The following is a 15,087-nucleotide window of genomic DNA, read 5'->3' on the forward strand; positions in this document are numbered from 1 at the left end:
TGTCAACACTCCCTTACCTTCTCACCCATTACGCAGTCAACAACACAATCAATCCATCTCAGCTTCTGTCTCCGTCTGGCTGTGTAAGTACCAAGATCACTGAAGACAAGACATCCGTATTGTGTTCAGGTCTTGGAATCAAGGGCCATTTTCTTTTCTCTTGAAATTTGATTTTGACATTAATGTTAAAAACAAAAGGTAAAATTAAGCAAACCAAGAACAATGAATAACCAGACCGTCTAGCCTAATGGTTAGAAGTGTGGATTTGTGTGTGTGTGTGTGTGTGTGTGTGTGTGTGTGTGAAATCTCCAAACTTCACTCTATACATATGTAAAATTAGGAAAACTAATAGAACTATCTCATGGAACTGCGCGAAATCCACCGAATGAGTGTTTTGATCGTCTCATTGCTGTTTATAAACTCACGTGAGAGAATTATTAGGAAGTCTATGTTTTGCTCTCTCCTGGCCACTAAGAGGCGCACTTCGGGAGAAGAAACGCGGGCGGAAATAATCTAAAAATTGGATTATCCTCCGGAGGGACGGCTTCAATTCCTGGCGGAAGTGAGTGACTCCTCGCTAGGTCTTAGAAGCTCAAAAAGAATTTCAAATTTTTATGCGGCCCCAACTGAAGGCATGAAAATTTTTAGTACTACTCCTAGATATTAATAACTAGGAAAACACAGGCAGCCTCGGCTTTTTTTCAGTATTATTTCTCTGACGTGTCTTTAGTATCTTTGAAGGGCTAAACGCCGGAAGTGCTTGCCTTTTCTCTGTCAGGATGCGAAGCGACGTCCCATCAGCCCCCGCGCGGCCCCTTCCTCTCTCTTCCTCGGCGCTGCCTACGGAGGTGGCAGCCATCTCTGACTCGGTGAGTGTTAATCGGTGGCCATCCGCGTCTCTGCGGTCTGCGTCTGGCCCCTTCGCCGCCTGTCGGGGAAGCTCGTCCTTCTGAGCAGTCGTCTGGGTGGGCATTGCCCTTCTTGGTTGGCTGGAGCGCGTACAGAATCCGAGCGAAACGGCCCGGCAGGTGATGGAGGTTCGCTTCCCAGGGCCGCTTGTGCTCCAACGGAGGCCGCCTGGGGTCAGTCAGAGCTGCGGACAGCTTGTTTGAGCCCTGGGGGCGCAGGGCGCTGGTTGGGGCCAGACTATGCGGGGGTCCTAGGGGGCTGTGAAGCGACTGGGATAGTTGCGGCCTGATTGCCCTAGCTCGAGTTCTCGGATCACCTCGCTTAGCCCTGTCTACTCACGTGTATTTGTCTATTTCCACTGTTCGGCGCTCCTCCTCCAATTTCTGGCCCTGGGGTTGCTGCTTTGACGAGACCGCCAAAAAAAAATGCTGAGCTACGACTCGAATAGTGTAATTAACCGAAATTCTGGTAGCGGGTGAGGATCTCTGGGAATGTGAAACTGCGTCTTGACCTTCGAGGATCCCCCTTTGGCGGCATTCTTTCTTGGCTCTGACTGTGCAGGGTGACCCCCTAAACCTCCCAGGATCGCATCTGGAGAATGGCTTGTATTCTGCCAGCTTCGGAGTCGGGAGGGAAAGCAAGCCTGGCAGAGGTACCCATTCCATTCCCAGTTTGCTCAGTATCTGGTGATTGGAAGACACTCTGCAACAAGAGTTCAAGCCTCCGGGCAGGGCGAGAAAGTCCTTCCAAGAAGTCATCTTTGACGTGGTCTCTTGCCTGTTTCTTGAAGGCATCATGGCCGCCCTCAGACCCCTCGTGAAGCCTAAGATCGTCAAGAAGAGGACCAAGAAGTTCATTAGGCATCAGTCAGATCGATATGTCAAAATCAAGGTATGTGGCCCAGGATGGAAGTGTGTGTTGGGTGAAAAGAAAATAGATGGTCCCTAAACAGGTTGCTGGGTTTCTGAGCTCTGCTAGATGACTGGTCCCTGGCTGGTGGCAGGGCTCTCTAGAACCCCAGGTGGCCCTGCCTCACCGGCACTCAGGCTCTTGATGTATGTGTAAAGTTGGAATTTAAATAACACGGGGCATGGGCCTGTTTTGAGGTATATAGAGGCTTATACTAGTTACATCTCAGGTGCCTTTGTGACAATATGAGGGTGAGATTATACTTATTGCATAGGTGGGAAAACTTAGGTGCTGAGTGTGATGTTGAAAGCCAGGCTCCTCATCTTTATACACAGGCCCCTCACGGTTCATGGGTATGTAGTCTGCTTTTCCTTTGCTTGGAAGACGTGTGAATGGAGGTGTGTATTTGTGCTGGTCAAATGTAGGAGCTCCTATGAAATCCTGTTACCCAAAGACAACTAGAGTTTGGCACATTTCCTTTTCATCTGGCCCCCTTTTTTCTCCTGAAGTCAGAGTAGGCACCTTCACAGACACTAACCATGTGTGTTTTTTTATCTTCAGCGGAACTGGCGGAAACCCAGAGGCATTGACAACAGGGTACGCAGAAGATTCAAGGGCCAGATCTTGATGCCCAACATCGGTTACGGAAGTAACAAGAAAACCAAGCACATGCTGCCCAGCGGCTTCCGGAAGTTCCTGGTCCACAACGTCAAGGAGCTTGAGGTGCTGCTGATGTGCAACAAGTGAGTTGGGTCTCACCTCTGGGTTCAGGTGTCAGAAGCCAGCCTGTGAGATCGGCTTGGGCGGGCGACTAGAATGCAGTTGGAGGAGTCTTGTATCCTCAGGAGCTTGGAGGATGCTTGTTGGGGACTCCAGAATGTTTCCTTTGCTGGGGGGAGGGGGTGTCCTAAAAGTGTAGAGGCCTGGGACCTGAAAAGAGGTAATGGCTTTGCTTGGCACTGCGGCATCCTTTGGCAGTGGTTTCCAGAACATTACTTAAGTGGGGGGAGGGGCAGGGATGAAACAGAGCCCAAGACCCAAGGGATTCTTAGTGCTGTGGCCACAGGACTCTTCAGAAGGCTGCAGGGGTGGAGGTGTTGCTGCCTCATTTGGGGCCCTAATGGGAGGTTGAGAAAGGAGAGGCCGCAGGCAGAGGACAGCATGTGTTCTGAGGAATTTAGACACTTGGGGAGCTCTGTGTGTAAATGACCTGTGGTCTGTGTAGGGCAGTGGGATGAGAAAAGTTTTTTCGTGGGGGGTGATTTAGACACAATTTTAATCTGGATTGGGGGGAGGCGGTATTTCTTGGTTAAGTGGAGGAGAGTTTGTTTTCTTCCACTACCCATAGTAATTCTGGGCACAAGTAATAAACAACTAGTATTCTCACTCACTGTTGAGTTTCTCTAGGTCAGGAATTTAGCCAAGCATTAAAATACTGCAAGTATTTTGGAAAGGATGGGCTTAGGAATTAATGTTGGATGCCCAAACCGCACTGAGTTAGCAGGTTGGTAGAGAACTGTGACAGAATGGTGTAGTTTAATACCTTTTGTGTAGCAAAGATTGCACTGCATATGTTGCTGGTTGCCATAAAGATAAGTGTGTTTTTAATAGTACCTTGGTAGTTTGTTATCAATAGCCACAGAAATACTCTGAATCTAATTCACAAATTCTATTTCTGGGCATTTATCTTTAAATAATTGAAACTAAGTTGATCATTGCAGTAACTGAACAACACATCACTGGTGAATGGTGGGGGTACAAGCACCAGCTGGAATGTTATGCTTATATTAAAAACAGTGGTCATTAAAAAAAAACAAAACAAAAACCCAGTGGTCCTGTGTGGAAGATGCCCAAGCAGAGAAAAAAAGTATTTTAAATATGTGCACTGTGATCATGATTATTAAATACACATAGATGAGGACCTGGGTGGTGGTGTTTTTTTTAAAGATGGAAAGTGTGATACAACTTAAGTCTCCTTTAAGATACTGGCATGAGTAGACTTTAAAACAAAGCAGTTCTCTGTCTGGATTGGTTTGTCTCTTACTGTGAAGCTATTTTCCTGCAGAGTTCTTAATTCTGCCTGCTGCCTTTAGAGTTTGCTGAAATTTGTCCAGGGGTAGTGTGTCTAGTCTTAATCCGCTGTAATGGCTTCATAAGGCATTTCCTTGCTGAAATGTGCTCATGAGACCAATTTGCTGACAACCTGGGGTGGGATGTGACTGTGAAGGAATGGATAGACAGACCAGTACCTGGCGAGTGCTCAGGAATTGTTGGGTCTTGTCATTCACTGGATGAGTCTAGATAGACATTGTTACTTTTCAACTTGAATTTTGTCTGCAGCAAACAAACAATGTTTATGGTCTGGGCCAGGGAGCCCTTGGCTTAAACAGACTGTTGGATTTTGGTTGTTGGTTGCTTTGCAGAAAGTTTACCTAAACTTTTAACTGGCAAGGCCAAGCTCCCTGAGACTGCCTTGAGCTGGGAAGGTTGGCCCAGAGGACTGAGGGAGAACCTTCAGAAGGCTGAGCCATCCTGGCCTGGCTGTGACTTGGGAATTCACTTCCACCTCGTGGCCTTGGTTTCCTTGTCTGTAAAATGGAGGTGCTGCCTGGGTCACAAGGCTGCTGGGAGGACTCAGTGAGAGGGGTCACTACCAGGGAACACTTAGGAGCTTGCTGCTAGCACCATGGAATCAGGTGAGTCTGCAGCCCCTGCCTTCAGTGCTGTGGCTCTGAAAGCAGAGGAACCAAAGCTTTTGCCTTCCCAGTGGAACACAGTGTGCCTTCCAGGCAGGCCTCCTTACCCACGTACTGATCGTCTCTTCCAGATCTTACTGTGCTGAGATTGCTCACAACGTCTCCTCCAAGAACCGCAAGGCCATTGTGGAAAGAGCAGCCCAGCTGGCCATCAGGATCACCAATCCCAATGCCAGACTGCGCAGCGAGGAAAATGAATAGACAGCTCGTGTGCACATTTTGTTTGTGGTAATAAAAGCATAAAACCCGACCATCTGTCGTCTCCCCCTTGGTTCTTTTTTTTTTTTTTCCCCCCTTGGTTCTTGCTCTTCAGTATGACAGCTTGCCACAGATTGGTCTTCTGCCTGTTTGTGCTCTCTGGAACCTTCTGTCTGGAAGGGGTGGTTTGTAAAGGACCTGTGATCCTTCTCAGGGTGCACACCTCAAGTGCTCAGACCAGGGTAGGTTCTGAGACCCAGATGGAGGGTCCTTGCACTTGAAGCAGGTAGTCATTTTTAGCCTCACTTTGTAAAGTTAGAAGTTACCCTGTGCGGTTCTTACAAAGACTGAGGACAATCAGGTTTCCCTTTTCAACCGTAGCCGTAGATCTCAGGTAACAATAGCTAGAATTCAGCTGTTCTATGACTTTTTATGAACCATTTTTCCAACACATGGTTTAAGCAGCACAGGTCACGTGGGATAGGGCATGTGGCACTCTGGCACAAGACTGGGTTTAAATCCCACAGTTCTAGTAGATGGATGTCTCAGATTGGGTCCTGTTCAAAACCTAATCTAACAAAATATATGTTGAGTAAATTACTGGTCATCTCATTCCTCTGAAAGACTTGGGAAGCATTCTGACGGTCTTAACTACTGAGGAAAGGAATTGTGCAGAGAAAATAATGATTCAGGATCTGTCCTTTATTGACCTGGGATGGCAGAAAATTGTTTGGCCTGACATTGACTGTTTCTGTGTCCTTGATACTAAAAAGTAAAGAGGACGGGTTCACAAACCATCCGGTGACACATTTGCCAATTTGCTACATGAGAGTCTGGGAATTAGAAAAAATTAACATCTTATTTCCTACCCAACCCACATGGCCTTGCAAAACTATAAAGCATTTTGGATTCTAAAGTGTGAAGAGCTCATAGAGGTATCTCGCTTTTCAGATGCCCAGCCAAAGCACTAATTTTTCGTAGATCAGAACAGGTGAAGTAGAGAAAGGAGAAGGACAATATCTGGGACAGTGGCAGGGAGGAAGGCCGGCCCCCTGCCTCCTATGAGCACAAGAGTATTTATTTCTAAAGACTAAACACTGAGCAGGGACCCCCGGCTGGAGGGAGCCAGGCTAACCTGTGTGAAGTCACATCCATTTTCACGGGAGGCCTGGAAGGACTACCACACCCCCTCTGAATGACTGTCCTGAGTTAAAGGGGCCAACTGTTGGCAGCTCTGACAGAGCCTGTGAGTTGGGGGTCCCTGGAGAAGGTGCTGGAAGCCCCGAGCAGGAGCTGGAGGGCCCCCAGGGAGATGGAGAAAGGGCAGGAGTAGAGGCCTGCGGTGGTAGGAGGGTGAGGCTCTGGCTTTGACTCTGGTGGGCCTCCTTGCAAGCTGGGGTCCCCAAGGGCTGGGTGCTAGCTGAGTTCCATGGAGTCTGTGCTGGGAGCCGAAATGGAATCCTTCTGGATGCTTTCAAAGAGGGCAGCCAGTTCGGGATTGGATCGGATTTGAGATGAGAAGTCAGCCATGATGGGGCTCTTGCCCACTTCCGGGATGGTCAGCAGGGCGGCCACTGCCCTCATGGCTGAGCGCTTCAGTTCATCTTGCTTCTCAAACTCTTGTTTCACGGAACCAGCTTTGACCTAAAGTGGAAACGATGAGCTGGTCACCTATCATCTTGCTCAGCTCATGCCCCATCTCCTAGCTTTACGTGCTTAAAAGTAGGCTCTTGGCACCGCTGGACTTGATGAATGGCTTGTTCTGACAGCCTGCTAGCTGACCCCTTCCCCCCACTCAAGTGCAACCCGCTCTGCTCACCAGCCCAAAGTTGGCTCGCCTGCCTTCTGTTGCCTTATCCCCACCTGACCCGCCTATTCAGGGAATCTCGGGAATTTCCCTACTGTTTATGGAATCAAGTCCAGGTTTCTGGTCTGCTCTCTGGACACTCCATGACTCAACCCAGACAACACTCAGGCTCTTCCTGGTAGAGGTTAAGAGCCTGGCATTGGGCAGTGCTGGATTCAAATGGCTCTGCCCTTTTCTTGGTTAATTCAAACCCTTCCAAAACCCAAATTAGTTCCTGCACTTGGCAGGCATTTATTGGGTCCCCTGGGTGTGACAGGCTCTGTTCTTAACACACAGCTTTCCGTAAGCCTTCTGCTCCAGATCCTCCCAGGACCATGAGGCACTCCAGGGTGATATCAGGCACTGCCTGATAGATAGTGTCTGACTCAGTTTCCCCATTAGGATGTGAGAGGAGGGAGTCCACCATGTTCAGTATCACATGCCTGGTGGTACCTGCACAAGGCCTGACACTCAGGACATGTTTAATAAAGACAGCCAGGTTTGAATACCAGCTTTACTGTAGCCTTAGTCAGTAACCTCTCTGAACCTTTGTTCTGTGTATGTAATGATAAGAATAAGACAGTGATAATGACTGAATAGTGTTTCATATACCACCTGTATCTCAGGAGGTTCTCAGTAAATGGTAACCATGAACCGTCTGCAGGGGACCCAGCAGGTACACCCAGGGCTGGGCAGGGGGCTTACCTTGGCAGTGCAGGTGGCCCTGAGGGGCTCAATGAGCCGATCCACCCTCTGCAGGACGGGCACAGGACACAGGGTAGCCAGTCGGGCGAGCATGATGAAGGTCAGCATCTGGCCAGGGGAAGGAGACAGTTCTTGGTGAAATAGCCCAGGACGGAAAGGAGCAGGCCCTGGGGGAGAGCAGAGGTCTGGACCCAGCCCCCGGAACGCAAGTCCAAAGTAGGAGCCGGCCTGCCTGTCGCACTGATCTCTGCTGGCACTCACCAAATACTGGCTGACCAAGGAATGTTTTCGTGCATTTGCCCAGCAAACACTGAGATTTACAACACTGGCTCTTAAGTGTGTGGAACTTTTGGATGATTACCACTCCATTTATTCACTTTTATATTGTCTGCTGCTGCTGCTAAGTAGCTTCAGTCGTGTCCGACTCTGTGCGACCACATAGACGGCAGCCCACCAGGCTCCCCCGTCCCTGGGATTCTCCAGGCAAGAATACTGGAGTGGGTTGCCATTTCCCTCTCCAATGCATGAAAGTGAAAAGGGAAAGGGAAGTTGCTCAGTTGTGTCCAAGTCTTCGCGACCCCATGGACTGTAGCCCACCAGGCTCCTCTGTCCATGGGATTTTCCAGGCAAGAGTACTGGAGTGGGGTGCCATTGCCTTCTTCGTTTATATTGTCTAAACAAGCACAATTAATGACTTGATTATTTTACATTAGTTTTTCATTGTAAAAGGGATTCATTCTCATTGTATATATATTAAAAAGCTCAAGGACAGAAGGTGAAACCTGTCTCCCCCACAGGTAACAAAATGGCCCAAACTTCTACAACTCACTCTCCACCTGACGGGGGGTCTGGGCCACCTTCCACGCCAGCACACAGATCCCACTCCAACAGTGTCAGGATCCCGTGACGGGAGGGACCCGGTGCACTGAGCCAGCTCTCCATGATCAGACATTTTGGTGGCTGCCAGCGTTTCCCAACCCCCAGAAAGCTGTGGAGAACCACCTCTCGCCTAAAGCTCTTGGAACGTGTGTTTAGGAGTTCAAGTCCACGGAGTCAGTTCACGGAGTGAATTCCACATTTTGAAATGTGCTTAGGGCTTCCCTGGTGGCTCGGTGGTAAAGAATCCGCCTGCCAATGCAGGAGATGTGGGTTCATTCCCTGGTGTGGGCAGAGTCCATATGCCACAGAGCAAGTAAGCCCGGGAGCCACAACCACCGAGCCTGTGTTCTAGAGGCCCGGAGCTATAAGTACCCTGCACTCTGCTCCACAGCACGAGAAGTCACCGCAATGAGAAGCCCACGCGCTGCAACTAGAAAGTAGCCTCTGCACGCCGCAACTAGAGAAGAGCTCGTGAAGCAACGAAGACCCAGGACAGCCACAAATGAATCAAGAAGTAAATGCATACAACGTTTCTAAGTTCTACATTTTTGTAGTTCTGGCCAAACCGACCTCCCAAGGCCTTGCCCACTCCCACCAAAGGTGTGAGAACTGGGTTCTTTTTCTTACTGGAAAAGAACAAAGTGGGGGACTTCCCTGGTGGTCCAGTGGTTAAGACTTGGCCTTCCAGGGCAGGGAGGGGCGGGTGGGGGGGCATGGGTTTGATCCCTGGTCAGGGAACTAAGATCCCACAAGCCATACTGTGCAGCCAAAAAGACAGAACAACGCAACTACTTTCGTGGGGGTGCCTGGGGCGGGTGTGGGGGACAAACAGGCAGCGTGTCCGGCGGGGCCCCTCCTACCCGGATATCGTAGTGGTCCTTCAGGCCGTCCTCCAGGTGGTTCAGGAACTCGCAGACGTCCAGCTGGCCCAAGCAGCTCTCCAGCAGTGAGTACATGCACTCGAAGGCCGCCTTCCGCACGTCCAGCCCGTCGTCCACTGTGTGCTTAAAGGGCCCCATCTCCACCTGCAGGAGGAAGGGAGGAAGACGGGCTGGGCGCTGTGACCCCAGGCACGGAAGACACCTCCCCAAGCTCCTGCTGTGCACCCCTCCCTCATTCAGCACTGTGTCCTGTCCCCAAATCATGCCTTAGACTCTCCAGTTTCCACGCCTGCGCTCAGCCGGCGATGCCTTTTGATAATGATAATAGTAATTCAAATGACATTATAATCCACTGAACAGGTATGCTCTGCCAGGCACTGTGCTGACTGCTGGACAGATGACACCTGACCAAATCATCACAAGAGTCCCAGGAAGACAGTGTTACTATAAACTCCGTTTAATATATGAGGAAACTAAGGCTCAGAAATGTTAACTTGCCCAAGGAGACGAGCCCAAGTTAGTAAGTGGTTTAATCAGAATTAAAAACCCAGGTCTCTTTGACATTGTTACAACCACAAGGGTTTGCTTGTAGTGGTAAACTCCTACTCACCCCTCAAAGCCCACTTCAGATGCCTTCTCTGGGGGAACTTTCCTAACCTCTCTAAACAGAATTGTATCTTCCTCCGAGATGCTAGGTGGTTCAGACCTTCTCTTTGTATCATGCAAAGACTTGGCTATTAAGTCACTTTAACTCTGTACCTCTTACATCCTAACTTCACCACGTGGGCTCTAAGTAAGTTCAATAATCAGGAGGCCATTAGCAAACTGGTGGCTTGTGTCTGGGCCAGCTGAGTCCTGGCGCCCAGGTGCAGGGCTGGGGTCCCTCGGACACCTGCTGAATGTCAAGTGATCACAAGAGTTGCCCACATTTATTGAGCGCCGACTGTGTGCCAGGAGCAGTTCTGAGCACTTGCAAGATTTAGCTCATTAAATCGTCTCAACAACCCTACAATGTGGACACCATTATGTCTTTCCTTTTGCCCGTTTGGAGAAACTGAGGCTAAGAGAGGATTGGGGCTGCCCCGGCCAGGCTCACACCACCAGGAAACACAGGGGCAGACTGGACCCTGTGAACCCGCGCTTGCTCTGATGAACCTGACCCTAAGCCTCTCCCCAGCCCCAGCAGTCCGGTCTGGCTGTGTTCTCCCCCGGCTTCACCTCTCGGATGAGGTCGCGGCGGATCTTCGTCTCCTGGTAGAGGAAGGGCAGGATGTCGTCCAGCAGGTCGCGGACCAGAGAGGGCTTGTTGTGCACGGCGGAGTTGAAGAAAGCCAGTGTGGCCCGGCGCACATTCAGGTCCGGGTCCTGCAGGCTCTCCATGAATTCTCCTGGCAGCAAGACCAGAAGCCGGGGTGAGGGGCGGCACAGCCACAGCCAAACACCGGCCGTCCCCGCCCCACCTCGCTTATCTGGTTAACGGGGGCCACTCAGACCTGCCTGGGCTGGTATGGATGTGTTCCGAGCATCTACTTTGCACAACAAACTCCAGATAAGAAAGTGGACTTGCGTGTGGCCTGGGTTTAAATCTAGGCTTGACCATGAGGTTACTGTGGGACCTTGGGCCTCCTCAACATCCTCATCTGTAAAACGGGGGTAACAACTGTAGGACTGGTTTCAGCATTTAAAACGTGGTAATGTTGCACTCAATATGCCAGCAAATTTGGAGAACTCAGCAGTGGTCACAGGACTGGAAAAGGTCAGTTTTCATTGCAATCCCTAAGAAAGGCAATCCCAAAGAATGCTCAAACTACCGCACAATTGCACTCATCTCACACACTAGTAAAGTAATGCTCAAAATTCTCCAAGCCAGGCTTCAGCAATACGTGAACCGAGAACTTCCAGATGTTCAAGCTGGTTTTAGAAAAGGCAGAGGAACCAAAGATCAAATTGCCAATATCTGCTGGATCATCAAAAAAGCAAGAGAGGTCCAGAAAAACATCTATTTCTGCTTTAATGACTACACGAAAGCCTTCGACTGTGTGGATCACAATAAACTGTGGAAAATTCTGAAAGAGATGGGAATACCAGACCACCTGACCTGCCTCTTCAGAAACCTGTATGCAGGTCAGGAAGCAACAGTTAGAAGTGGACATGGAACAACAGACTGGTTCCAAATAGGAAAAGGAGTACGTCAAGGCTGTATATTGTCACCCTGCTTATTTAACTTATATGCAGAGTACATCATGAGAAATGCTGGGCTGGAAGAGGCACAAGCTGGAATCAAGATTCCCGGGAGAAATATCAATAACCTCAGATATGCAGATGACACCACCCTTATGGCAGAGAGTGAAGAGGAACCAAAAAGCCTCTTGATGAAAGTGAAAGACGAGAGTGAAAAAGTTGGCTTAAAGCTTAACATTCAGAAAACTAAGATCATGGCATCTGGTCCCATCACCTCATGGGAAATAGATGGGGAGACAGTGGAAACAGTGTCAGACTTTATTTTTTGGGGCTCCAAAATCACTGCAGATGGTGACTGCAGCTATGAAATTAAAAGACGCTTACTCCTTGGAAGGCAAGTTATGACCAACCTAGACAGCATATTTAAAAGCAGAGACATTACTTTGTCAACAAAGGTCCGTCTAGTCAAAGCTATGGTTTTTCCAGTGGTCATGTATGGATGTGAGAGTTGGACTGTGAAGAAAGCTGAGCGCCGAAAAATTAATGCTTTTGAACTGTGGTGTTGGAGAAGACTCTTGAGAGTCCCTTGGACTGCAAGGAGATCCAACCAGTCCATCCTAAAGGAAATCAGTCCTGGGTGTTCATCGGAAGGACTGATGCTGAAGCTGAAACTCCAGTACTGTGGCCACCTCATGTGAAGAGTTGACTCATTGGAAAAGACCCTGATGCTGGGAGGGGTTGGGGGCAGGAGGAGAAGGGGATGACAGAGGATGAGATGGCTGGATGGCATCACCGACTCGATGGGCATGAGTTTGAGTAAACTTCGGGAGCTGGTGATGGACAGGGAGGCCTGGCGTGCTGCGATTCATGGGGTCGCAAAGAGTCGGACACGACTGAGCGACTGAACTGAACTGAATGTCTAAAAAGCACGTGGCAGAACTCCAAGTGAGGACTCTCTAAACGCTCCCTTGATTTTATTTCAGATGAGCATCCTGAAGATCAGAGAGGTAAAGAGACTTATACAGAGTCACAAAGCATTTCTCTGAGCATACATCTTTTTGTGTAGGTTAGATTTTTTAATGACTACATTCATGTTTTATATAGTCAATAAATAAATAAAATCAAGAATGAGAGGGGTCCCTAAAAAAAAAAATCATAACTGTATTTCAAATGATATAAGTACCCAGGTTATGAAGGAGAACAACTCATGTAAGTAACTTCCAAAGTTCTGTGACAAGATGCCCCTCAGGCTAAAGATGAAAGAATTATAAACGAATACTGATTTTTCACAGATAAGGGTTAGCAATTCTCATGACTACCTTCTGTGGACTCCAGGATGAAGTGAATAAATATCTTGTGGAAAATAGAAGCTGGCATTCTCCCGTAAGAGAAGGCTACATGGAAAGGGAGAAGGCAAGCATGAATCCTGTGGTGCTGGACTGGAACAGGAGGTGACCCGTGTATATAGGGGCTATTGTGTAATACATATAATAAGTACCATCCTCCACTAACAGGAATCAGGGCTTCTTGGAGAAATGGTTGATTCCAGGGACGAGACAGGAAAGGTTCAAGATGGGTCTGGAGCATCTTATTGTGCAAAAGATAAGGATATGTGAAAAGAATGACAGAAACATGTCAACAGAACATAGGAAACAGCTTGAAAGGCTCCCACTGGCTTAAGTGTGAGACAGTCTTGGGAATCTAAATAAAAGACAGTAATAGATTATAATCCACTGAGTGAAATACAAATCCCTGAGTCTATAACGATATGAACAAATCAGTGAATAAATGGGGGAAAACAAAAAGTTATTCCTGAGAATAAAACGCAAACTAATAAATATGGAAGGAATGCTGAAATTAGAAAGTTGTTATTTAGTTGTCATAACTGTCAGTAATCATTTATTCAGGCAAGAAACCACAATGCATGCAAAATGTAGTGTGCAAAAATTTGATGAGGAAGAAGATATTTCAATAGGCAGAAGAGCTAAAGACATTTCTCCGAGGAAGGCGTACAGATGGCCAAAAAGCACATGAAAACATGCTCCACATCACTAACAATTAGACAAATGCAAATCAAAAGTACAATGAGCTATCACCTAACACCGGTCAGAATGGCCATTATCAAAAAATCCACAAACAATAAATGCTGGAAAGGATACAGTGACCCTCCTACACTGCTGGGAGGAATATGAACTGGAATAGCTGCTATGGAGAACAGTATGGAGGTTCCCTTAAAAACTAGAAACAGAACTATTCCTACCATATGATCCAGCAACCCCACTCCTGGGCATGTAACCGCAGAAAACTCTAATTCGAAAAGATACATGCAGCCCCATGTTCACTGCAGCACTATCTACACCAGTTAAGACATGGAATCAACCAACATGTCCATCAGCAGGGAGTGGATAAAGAAGATGTGGTACATACACATATTGGACTGTTGCGTGCATGTGCGACCCCACGGACTGCAGCCCGCCAGGCTCCTCTGAACATGGGATTCTCCAGGCAAGAATACTGGGGTGGGTTGCCACGCCCTCCTCCAGGGGACCTTCCAGACTCAGGGATCAAACCCGCGTCACTTACAGCTAACCTGCATTGGCAGGTGGGTTCTCTTCCGTTAGTGCCACCTGGGAAGCCCATAATGGGCTATTACTCAGCCATAAAAAAGAATGAAATAATGCCACTGGCAGCAATATAGATGGACTGAGAGACTCATACTGAGGGAGGTAAGTCATGGAAAGACAAATATAATATCTCTCATATGTGGAATCTAGTTTTTAAAAGTGATACAAATAAACTTATTTACAGAACAGAAACAGACCTATGGATGTTGAAAACAAACATGGTTACCAAGAAGGAAGAGGGAGAGGAATAAACTGGGAGATTGATTGACATATACGCAGTACTACACATAAAATAGAAAACTATTAAGAACCTGCTGAATAGCATAGGGAACTCTACTCAATACTCTGTAATGACCCATATGGAAAAAAGAGTGGATTTATGTGTATGTATAACTGATTCACTTCGTTGTACACCCGAAAGTAACACAACATTGTAAATCAACTACACTCCAATAAAATATTAAAAAAAAAAAGGAAGAAAAATCAAGAGCAAGAACAGGGTGGAGAGGACCAAAGTGGGCAGAGGGAGGGGGTGCTCACCGATGAAGGTCTTCAGGAGGGGATCGACGGGGTGGGGCTGGTCGGAGATGAGGTACTTAACTGCTGTGATGACCGTGCAGCGGGTGTGTGGCCGACCTGCAGGACGGGAGGGGTGGCATTGGCGGGGGCACAGCAGGTCCCGGACACCCCCGGGCTGGGGGACGCCAAGCTTCCCCTCGCCTCCGTGGGAGACGGGATCGGAACCTCTTCCCACGCAACCCCACACATCCATCTTCGAGGAAGTCATTACCACTTTCCTTGGCAGTCTGCAATCCCTCCTGAATTCCACCTGCAGCTGAGACAGTACAACTGCCGGTTCTCAAGCAGCCACCCCGAGGACATGAATCAAGAACGAGAACCCAAGACGGGGCTCAACCTGAAAAAAGACCTCTGCCCAGGCCTTGGAGCTGCGTTCTGTTTTTCAGATATTTTTTTAGACATATGATCTCAATTAATCCTAGTCATTGGTTGATAATAATATTAGTTAAAATGATTTCAAAAATTATTGTTAATCTCCACTTTACAGATGTGGAAAGAGAGACCAGAAAGGTTAAAATCAGATCAAAGGTCACACAGCAAGTCCAGAATTCACCAGCTGCTTCTGAGCTCTCTCTGGGCCCCCCTGTAACTTGCATTTTCCAAGGAGAGAGCAGTTGTAC

General features: G+C 48.2%; 2 protein-coding genes and 1 non-coding gene across 3 annotated transcripts in view; 2 read left to right on the forward strand and 1 right to left on the reverse strand.

Moving 5' to 3' along the window:
* The first annotated feature begins 782 nt into the window (after positions 1 to 782).
* On the forward strand, positions 783 to 4,824 carry RPL32 (ribosomal protein L32). Its single transcript, XM_043887011.1, has 4 exons — positions 783 to 869; positions 1,700 to 1,800; positions 2,380 to 2,561; positions 4,646 to 4,824. The coding sequence occupies exons 2-4, from the start codon at positions 1,705 to 1,707 to the stop codon at positions 4,773 to 4,775; spliced, it is 408 nt and encodes a 135-aa protein (XP_043742946.1). The 5' UTR covers positions 783 to 869; positions 1,700 to 1,704; the 3' UTR covers positions 4,776 to 4,824.
* On the forward strand, positions 1,483 to 1,622 carry LOC122683372. Its single transcript, XR_006337719.1, has one exon. It is a non-coding gene; the product is annotated as a small nucleolar RNA SNORA7 (small nucleolar RNA).
* Positions 4,825 to 5,456: 632 nt separating the features above from the next.
* Positions 5,457 to 15,087, reverse strand: part of CAND2 (cullin associated and neddylation dissociated 2 (putative)) — a 29,816-nt gene continuing 20,185 nt past the window's right edge. The window contains exons 11-15 of the mRNA XM_043887001.1: positions 14,429 to 14,524; positions 10,302 to 10,471; positions 9,063 to 9,227; positions 7,324 to 7,431; positions 5,457 to 6,416 (exon numbers count right to left, since the gene is read on the reverse strand). Of these exons, the coding sequence (XP_043742936.1) occupies positions 6,189 to 6,416; positions 7,324 to 7,431; positions 9,063 to 9,227; positions 10,302 to 10,471; positions 14,429 to 14,524 (767 nt within the window). The 3' untranslated portion in view covers positions 5,457 to 6,188. The remainder of the gene's footprint in view (positions 6,417 to 7,323; positions 7,432 to 9,062; positions 9,228 to 10,301; positions 10,472 to 14,428; positions 14,525 to 15,087) is intronic.

Source organism: Cervus elaphus, chromosome 24, assembly GCF_910594005.1.
Source record: "Cervus elaphus chromosome 24, mCerEla1.1, whole genome shotgun sequence".
Lineage (NCBI taxonomy): Eukaryota > Metazoa > Chordata > Mammalia > Artiodactyla > Cervidae > Cervus > Cervus elaphus.